Source organism: Microcaecilia unicolor, chromosome 4 (assembly GCF_901765095.1).
Source record: "Microcaecilia unicolor chromosome 4, aMicUni1.1, whole genome shotgun sequence".
Classification (NCBI taxonomy): Eukaryota; Metazoa; Chordata; class Amphibia; order Gymnophiona; family Siphonopidae; genus Microcaecilia; species Microcaecilia unicolor.
In genome coordinates, this window is record NC_044034.1 from 213,666,043 (window position 1) to 213,675,062 (window position 9,020).

At 42.1% G+C, this 9,020-nt stretch overlaps 1 protein-coding gene across 2 annotated transcripts in view; it reads left to right on the top strand.

Moving 5' to 3' along the window:
* Positions 1-8,170, top strand: part of IGF2 (insulin like growth factor 2) — a 51,656-nt gene extending 43,486 nt beyond the window's left edge. For both annotated transcript variants that reach the window (XM_030201216.1, XM_030201217.1), the window contains exons 3-4: positions 5,014-5,180; positions 6,861-8,170. In XM_030201216.1, the coding sequence (XP_030057076.1) occupies positions 5,014-5,180; positions 6,861-7,100 (407 nt within the window). In that variant the 3' untranslated portion in view covers positions 7,101-8,170. The remainder of the gene's footprint in view (positions 1-5,013; positions 5,181-6,860) is intronic.
* The last annotated feature ends 850 nt before the right edge of the window (positions 8,171-9,020 follow it).

The following is a 9,020-nucleotide window of genomic DNA, read 5'->3' on the forward strand; positions in this document are numbered from 1 at the left end:
TGTGTTTTCAATTGCTAGGGACTGGCAGGTTCCCTGGAGTCCTGCAGAGCTTGCCTGTCCCTCAGTACTGAAAATGTTATAGTGAAATAGCCCCCCCCCCCCCCCCCCACTGGCAGGACTGTAGGTGGAGGACTCCCGCTCAGCATAGAGGGAACAGTGGTCCTCAGGGTCCACAACCAAATCATGTTTTCAGAATAATGGTGAATATGCAAACTAGTCACCATAGAAAACATGGAGGTAATTCCGTGACCGGGCACCTGAATTTAGGTGCCCGCTTTACATGGGCAGTGAGCCTATGCTGTCCTAGAATACTAACCTAAGTCACCACCAACACACTTAGATGTGATATTTACAGATGTAGTTTATATGCTTCTGTTAGTTAAGCTTGTAAATTTCAGCCTTGCCTCTGTCTTATTCATGCCCCTCCCCTGTGAACAACCTCCTTACAATTGTATGCTAAGCCATTTTATATCGTAAGTACAAAACAGTAGTTGAGTACACCACTGTCATTTACATAAGTGCACACTTATAAGTGTAGATGCTAATACTCTAAATTTAAGCATGCAACAGTGCTTAAATTTAAGCGACTTGTTATAGAATGAGGGGGCATATGCAAATAAGTCTTGCACATATTTATACAAGCTCTTTGTTGTACACTACCTTGGGTAAATATCTTTATAGAGGTGGGTAATAAATCTTAATAAATAAATAAAATAAGATGTTCTGCTATTTCCTGACAACAAGACAGGTTTGGGGTGCTTGAGGACTGGGTTGATACAGGCATAGAGTTAAACAGCTTAGCGAGCGAGGACCAGGATGTGTTTTTCTAAAAATGACTGAATGCTCCAGCAATTGAGGACAGCTAACTTGAGAAACGGCTACCAGATCCCAGGAAGGCCGCAGGCACGCAAATTACCCACTCCTGACGAAAAATAACAATATAGGACTCTTTCAAGGCCCTGTAGTTGGAATGAGCACACTTTAAATCCTTTAACGAGGATCCATTGGAGGTGAAGTCTGGTGCCAGCAGCCACGGTTATTCCAGCTCCAAAAGTGTATACAGTGGGGGAAATAAGTATTTGATCCCTTGCTGATTTTGTAAGTTTGCCCACTGACAAAGACATGAGCAGCCCATAATTGAAGGGTAGGTTATTGGTAACAGTGAGAGATAGCACATCACAAATTAAATCCGGAAAATCACATTGTGGAAAGTATATGAATTTATTTGCATTCTGCAGAGGGAAATAAGTATTTGATCCCCCACCAACCAGTAAGAGATCTGGCCCCTACAGACCAGGTAGATGCTCCAAATCAACTCGTTACCTGCATGACAGACAGCTGTCGGCAATGGTCACCTGTATGAAAGACACCTGTCCACAGACTCAGTGAATCAGTCAGACTCTAACCTCTACAAAATGGCCAAGAGCAAGGAGCTGTCTAAGGATGTCAGGGACAAGATCATACACCTGCACAAGGCTGGAATGGGCTACAAAACCATCAGTAAGACGCTGGGCGAGAAGGAGACAACTGTTGGTGCCATAGTAAGAAAATGGAAGAAGTACAAAATGACTGTCAATCGACAAAGATCTGGGGCTCCACGCAAAATCTCACCTCGTGGGGTATCCTTGATCATGAGGAAGGTTAGAAATCAGCCTACAACTACAAGGGGGGAACTTGTCAATGATCTCAAGGCAGCTGGGACCACTGTCACCACGAAAACCATTGGTAACACATTACGACATAACGGATTGCAATCCTGCAGTGCCCGCAAGGTCCCCCTGCTCCGGAAGGCACATGTGACGGCCCGTCTGAAGTTTGCCAGTGAACACCTGGATGATGCCGAGAGTGATTGGGAGAAGGTGCTGTGGTCAGATGAGACAAAAATTGAGCTCTTTGGCATGAACTCAACTCGCCGTGTTTGGAGGAAGAGAAATGCTGCCTATGACCCAAAGAACACCGTCCCCACTGTCAAGCATGGAGGTGGAAATGTTATGTTTTGGGGGTGTTTCTCTGCTAAGGGCACAGGACTACTTCACCGCATCAATGGGAGAATGGATGGGGCCATGTACCGTACAATTCTGAGTGACAACCTCCTTCCCTCCGCCAGGGCCTTAAAAATGGGTCGTGGCTGGGTCTTCCAGCACGACAATGACCCAAAACATACAGCCAAGGCAACAAAGGAGTGGCTCAGGAAGAAGCACATTAGGGTCATGGAGTGGCCTAGCCAGTCACCAGACCTTAATCCCATTGAAAACTTATGGAGGGAGCTGAAGCTGCGAGTTGCCAAGCGACAGCCCAGAACTCTTAATGATTTAGAGATGATCTGCAAAGAGGAGTGGACCAAAATTCCTCCTGACATGTGTGCAAACCTCATCATCAACTACAGAAGACATCTGACCGCTGTGCTTGCCAACAAGGGTTTTGCCACCAAGTATTAGGTCTTGTTTGCCAGAGGGATCAAATACTTATTTCCCTCTGCAGAATGCAAATAAATTCATATACTTTCCACAATGTGATTTTCCGGATTTAATTTGTGATGTGCTATCTCTCACTGTTACCAATAACCTACCCTTCAATTATGGGCTGCTCATGTCTTTGTCAGTGGGCAAACTTACAAAATCAGCAAGGGATCAAATACTTATTTCCCCCACTGTATAACAATTTAAGAAACAGCATCCCAGAATATATGATATAGGTCCAAGGGCCTTAAATGGACTATGTTTGTACACGTGCATTTTTTTAGTAACATACGCATGTACATTGTAACTGCATCTCCACTCCTCCCAATCTATGCATCTGGAAATGCCTTCACATAAAAGATGCGCTCTTCCCATGTGCATACTTTATACATGCAGCTTTATAAGTGCTCTTTTCCACATATAAACCAGGCTGTATACGTGGAAAAGCTTTTTAAAACTCCCCCAACACTGGCACTCAACCACATACGATAATTGACGCTAGCATTCCAAATGCAAACTGCCACGTATTTAAGGGAAAAAAAAACACAGGAGCAGAGGGTGACTTCCAGCCTGGGAGGAGATATTTGAAAGTTCTTTATTTATAAAGCACCAGTAGAATGACCTGACCTGGGTCCGTGTTTTGGGGGACACAGCTGCCTGTCTTGGAGGGTCAGAAGAAACCCCTATGTTCATATGGTGAAGCTTAGCAGAGATTGGGTGGCAGAGCCGGTGGTGGGAAGCGGAGCTGGTGGTTGGGAGGCAGGGCTAGTGCTGGGCAGACTTCTATGCTCTGTGCCCTGAAAATAGCAGATACAAATCAAGGTCAGGTATACACTTAAAATAGCACATATGAGTTTATCTTGTTGGGCAGACTGGATGGACCGTACAGGTCTTCCTCTGCCGTCATCTACTATGTTAAACCTGGTGCATCAGATGAATAAATACTCCAATTTAACAAACTGCTCTCGATGTACAATGTTACAGTCTCTCATGAAACAGCTTTGATGTCTCGTGGAGGGTGTGTCCTGCTTCTTCTTTCTTACACCATGTAGTTCTTTAAAGTATTTGATTTAATAGAGAAGGAAATTTTGACAATTTGTCAAAGACAGGCTCTTCTCCTTGCCATAGACATTCCACTGTAATAAATAAGTAGCACCAATATTCCTTACAGCAGGCTTGGCCAGTTCATTGAGGGCTGAATCAGGCCAGATTTTCAGGAAATCCCCAATGAATATTCATGCCCTCTATCTCCATTAAATGCAAATTTCTCTTACACACATTCAGTGGGGATATCTTGAACTTTGGCCTTTTTTGCAACCTTCTAGATCTGAACTTGGACAAGCCTGTGTGAAAAGTGGCCAAGGAGAGTGGTCATGGTAGACCATAGATCACTCAGGCCTGACAATGAATCTGAAGCAGACAGGAAAACCTGAGCCGGAATTGGTATGGAAAGAGGAAGGATCTAAAGTTCCAGCAAAACTATGTTTCCTGCTCCTGTTGCAGCAGCTGATAAAAGAGTTTGTGCTGACTAGGTGCATTCCTTCCCTGCATGTCCTTCTAAATAATACTAGCAGGGGAAAAGTAAGGAGAAGATACAGTAGAGGGAGGGAGAATGAGGATAAGAGCTGGTAGAGCAGACTTCACAAAGACCCTCTGTTCCTTTCCACATTCCTTGGGGGGAGGAGGTGGTAGGTTGTTTACACCAAATTTTTCCATTTGATCTGGTGGGTGATTGTTAAAGAATCCTACGGGAGAAGGACTTTGGGGTAAGGTAGTGAGGTTATTTGTAGGATCCTAACGTTTTGCATATAGTGATTGCTAGTGACTGCTGAATTAAGAGTGTGTGTGTTGTAAATTCACACCTTCTTCAATGCTCGTGGAAATTTGTGTGTAATCTGGGAAAATAGATGGCCATGCTGCCCAGAACAAGTTACCAGCAGCCGTCACCTGCTATGTGACAAGATAGTCTTTTCTATCCTTCTGCCTTCACATGACACTAGAAGTAGTAGAATTCCTTCAAAAAGACGGTAAATAAATCCTAATAAATATATAACACAAAATCAAGCTCATTGCTCCTGGAGCAGAAATAGAATAATATGGGAATAATCTAAGTTCCCATTTCTGTGTTTTGTACATGGAAAATAACTTTGATTGCTGCCCTCTGAAACTGATTTGCTAAGATCCATAATTATTTTTAAATATGGAAAATGTGCCTTCTTTCCTTCTTGTCCTATTTTCTTTCTGGGGGCTATTTGTTAATTTTAAAACCTTGCTACCTGGCTAATTTACCCCCAGGAACGTCTCCAAACCTTTTTTCAATTCCTCTATGTTGCTTTCCCTGACCACAAAAGATTCCATGACTTGTTTGCTGCATGAAAGTATTTCTTTTTCAATCTGTGTCTTCTCAGTAGCTAGTGCTAGAAGACAAATGTAAATCAGATAGCTGTTAATTAGTCTGGCTATTTCAACAAGATATTTTACTTAAGGCCAACAGTTATAGAGCCATCGAAGTGACTGTCTTAAAAGGATTATTTCTACGTGTGTTTTCTTGCAGGTCGACCCACGGGGAGATCAAGCCGCAAGGTTACCCGAGGCATTGTGGAAGAGTGTTGTTTCAAAAGCTGCGATCTAATGCTCTTGGAAACCTACTGTGCCAAACCGGCCAAGAATGAGCGTGACCTCTCTCCCACTTCCCTCACAGCCCTTCCTCCTCTGAGCAAGGTAGGTGGTATATTATCTCTGTGGAAAATCAGCTGCTTCTAAGCCTTCTCAGAGCCTAGAAGAAATGTACTATCCAATTAAGAATCTGCTGGTGAAGCAGTGAAAGCCAGCATATCAAGTTCTAGTACAGAGGACAAGAGAGGCAGCTTCAACAAAACAGAAATGGAAGGGAGGAGAAAAAAGAGGTGGAGAAAATGAGGCAAGAGCATTCAGGAAGGATGAGATACCTGAAGTGTCGTTCTTCTTGTCTTTCTTCTTGTTTCATTTTTTTTCTGTCAAATTCCTCCTGCTCCTTCTGAACTTCCAGCTCAGTTGACCCTTGAGCCTTCATTTGCAACCATCTGAGGAATTTGTCCCCCTCCCAAATGACTCTAGGCCAAGGATTCTCAACTGAATTTTCAGGACAAACCTAACCAATCAGGTTTTCAGGCTGACCACAATGAATATGCATCAGATTGTCTAGAATGGAGGTAGACCTGACTGGCTTGGTGTGTCCTAAGGACTGAGTTGAGAACCACTGATCTAATGCAATCATTGCTGTGAAGGCCCTCTTGATGAGCTCTAAATCTGGACACTATCCTTCTCGTTCTTGGATGTGCATTTGCATGGATAGATTATAGAATATTATCAGTTACATGTATAAGTTAACTGTAAATGGGCACTTTAACCAAACTGTGGTAAAAAGTGGTCTTAGCACATAATTATGTGGGTCATTTCTGCACATTAAGGCCATTTTTACCAGAGGGGTAAAATGGCCGATTCTTTCCATTTTCTGTGTTAATGGCCATGCGCTAATTAAAAAATCACAAAAACAAACAAAGCAAAGGTGGAAATAAGACTGTACCAAATAACCGAGGCAAACCACGGATAAAGCGTGTCCAAAAGTTTATTTGCCAGTGGTAAACCTGACCCAAAGAAAAGACCCAACGTGGGCCGTGTTTCATCTGAAGAAACTTCCTCAGGGGTCAAATCGGTTCAGATCAGTTAGCTTTACAAAATCATAAAATGTATAGAACGAAAGGACTCTCAAAGTCATGATATCACTGGTGGAAAGAGCGCATCTGCAAGCAAACTGAGCCGTCAGTGTTTTATGATTTTGTGAAGATGACTGATTTGAACCGATTTGACCCCTGAGGAAGGCTCTTCAGCCGAAACATGACCCGTGTTGTGTCTCTCCTTTAGGTCAGGTTTATCACTGGCAAATAAACTTTTGGATGCTCTTTATCTGTGGTTCGCCTTGGTTATTTGGTACAATCCCACTTCCACCTTTGCTTTGTTTTTTGACTTTTCCTGTGGAAAGGTGTGTGGATTCCATCTGTTCTTTCTCATGCTCTAATTTTGCCATTAGTGTGTGAGCCCCTACTGCCACCCATTATGTAGACAGTAAGGGCTCATGCGCTAACTACGCGCTAATTGGTTAGCCTGCAGCAATGTAGCTGCACTAACCAATTAACACAGAACACGCCTACTCTCTGCCCCAGACACGCCCCAATGCTAAATAATAAATGTAATTTTTTAGTGCATGGGTAGCACATGCAAACTGCAAAGTGCCTGAGTGCACCCCGCGGTAAGCCCTCTTTTTGCTGCGGTAAGCACATTAGAATGAGCATAACAAGCTATGTGCAATCTGTGCAAGCCTTCTTTGACACTCATGTTGCTTTTCCCTCTGTCCTCTCTCAGGATGCCTACCGGAAGCCGTTCCATGCTAAGTATTCCAAGTACGATGTGTGGCAAAAGAAGTCTGCACAGCGCCTGCGGAGAGGGATTCCTGCCATACTCCGCGCCAGAAAGTATCGATTGCAAATAGAGGGGCTTCAAGAATTTGAAGAGGCCAAGCATCATCGCCCCCTCATTATTCTGCCTACCCAGAAGCCCCATCTCCTGCAATTCCCTTTAAAGACATCAGATAACCAGAAATGAGCCATTACATGATTTGCACCTAGGATTCCAGTTTTCTTAATTCCTTTTTTTTTTTTTTTTAAACATTCTCCTGGAGACTTCCAAGAGGAGCAGGGGAGGCATTACCCAGCCATGAATCAAAGGGGCGCAACTGTGTTCCTCATTGCCCTTTGCTAAGAAGTGAGGGGGAACTGTAAATGCCACCCAAGCAGCTAATGCTAAGAACAAAATTGCAGAGTTTATGGTGGCAATAACTGTGGCATTGTGTCCTTTCATATACAGAGTTGATTTTTTTTGTTTTTAAAAAATGTTTGTTTGGGGGACGGGGTTTATTTTTTAGCAGTTTGGCTATACCTTCCTCTACTATTTCAAATTGCACTAACATATGTGTGTGTATGTGTGTGTATAAATATATATAAGTATTATATATCTAGACACATACTTGATGCTCTGTAAAGACAATTAAAGTAGTACCCAGACCTTATCTTGACCTACAGAAGAAAACAAAAACAATATGTAAATAGACATATTCCTAGAGCGGAGCGGTATGTTTAACGTTTTTTTTTCTTGCCCACTGTACCACTATTTTTAACCATTTTTATTTTTGTAATATCAAATCTCTGTGCACCTTTTCACTTAATGAAAAAAGATTCCAAGGAGGGCATCTTTCAGGTTGTTTTGTTTAATCCTTTTTCTAAATTTGAATAATTACAGAATTCCAAATCTATTTAGCACCTTTGATCAGTGAAAAGAGAGAGTGAGAGGAGGAGTAAGAGATGAAAAAAGTCCATTTGTAATGGAAGTAGCATCTGCATTGCACACTGTGCAACAGATTAATGTTGATGTTTTATATATCTATATCTAGATATAGATATATATCATATTATATATAATATATATTGTAGCTTTTTTTCTGGCAACAAGAGCACTATTTTTATGGGACAATTTTCATATAGTCGCAAAAAGAGGGATTGTAGTGTTAAGTGTATCATGTGCTATGGTGCTAAAGTAACTTGGGAGTCTTTTACAAAGGCACGCGTTTTTAACGTGCACTAATGATTAGCGTGTGCTAAATGCTAGAGACACCTAAAGGAATATATGGGCATCTCTAACATTTAGCGCGTGCCTGTTTTTCACGCTCACTAAAAACGCTAGTGCGCCTTTGAAAAAGGGGCCCTTGGAGCATAACAAAATATTCTCAGAATGGTGGAAGGAAGATGAAGGGAAGACAACAATATTGAACTTGAAAAATGTTGTAGCTTTTCGTTTTAGGAAAAGTGAGATAAATATATGTATTTTTTTGTTTCTGAAGCATAGAAAGGGGGATCGCAAGAGGTAGTAAGAAAAGGCAAAGGAGTTATCTGTGCCCACACACACACATAAATATATATCAGTCTGCACAATTTAGATCAAAAAGGATTAAAAAAGAAAAAAAACAAGGCAAAAATCAGAACATAATTCCAGCTAACTGTAGGTTTCAAAATGCTGGTGTAAGGAAGAATCTCATGCTTTGTACTCTGAAAAATCACCACCCATTTCTTATAAGGGATGTACTTTTCCATGATGGATCTTAGCTTTGTATTAATATGCCCTAGTAAATTACACTTTTTAAAAGAAAGGTTTGATTTCATGTGATGCCATGTTTGATCCTGGGCTGAGCTGATGAATGCATCCGCATACCCCATAATAAGCATGAGATGTATGGATTGAATGTCTGTCCACCTGTGCATTCCTGTTTAGGTGTAACCCAGCAGACCATGCAGAGAGGGCCAGATTCAGTAAATGGCACCTAATGATAGGCGCTGTTAAGATCCACACTAAACTAGTATTCTGTAAAGGGTGCTCTGCGCAGAGTGCTCTTTTCAGAATCTAGCTTTTCACACGAATGCGAGGACTTAACGCCTGCAAAAAGCTGGTGTAAATCCTTGCGCCCAACTTGTG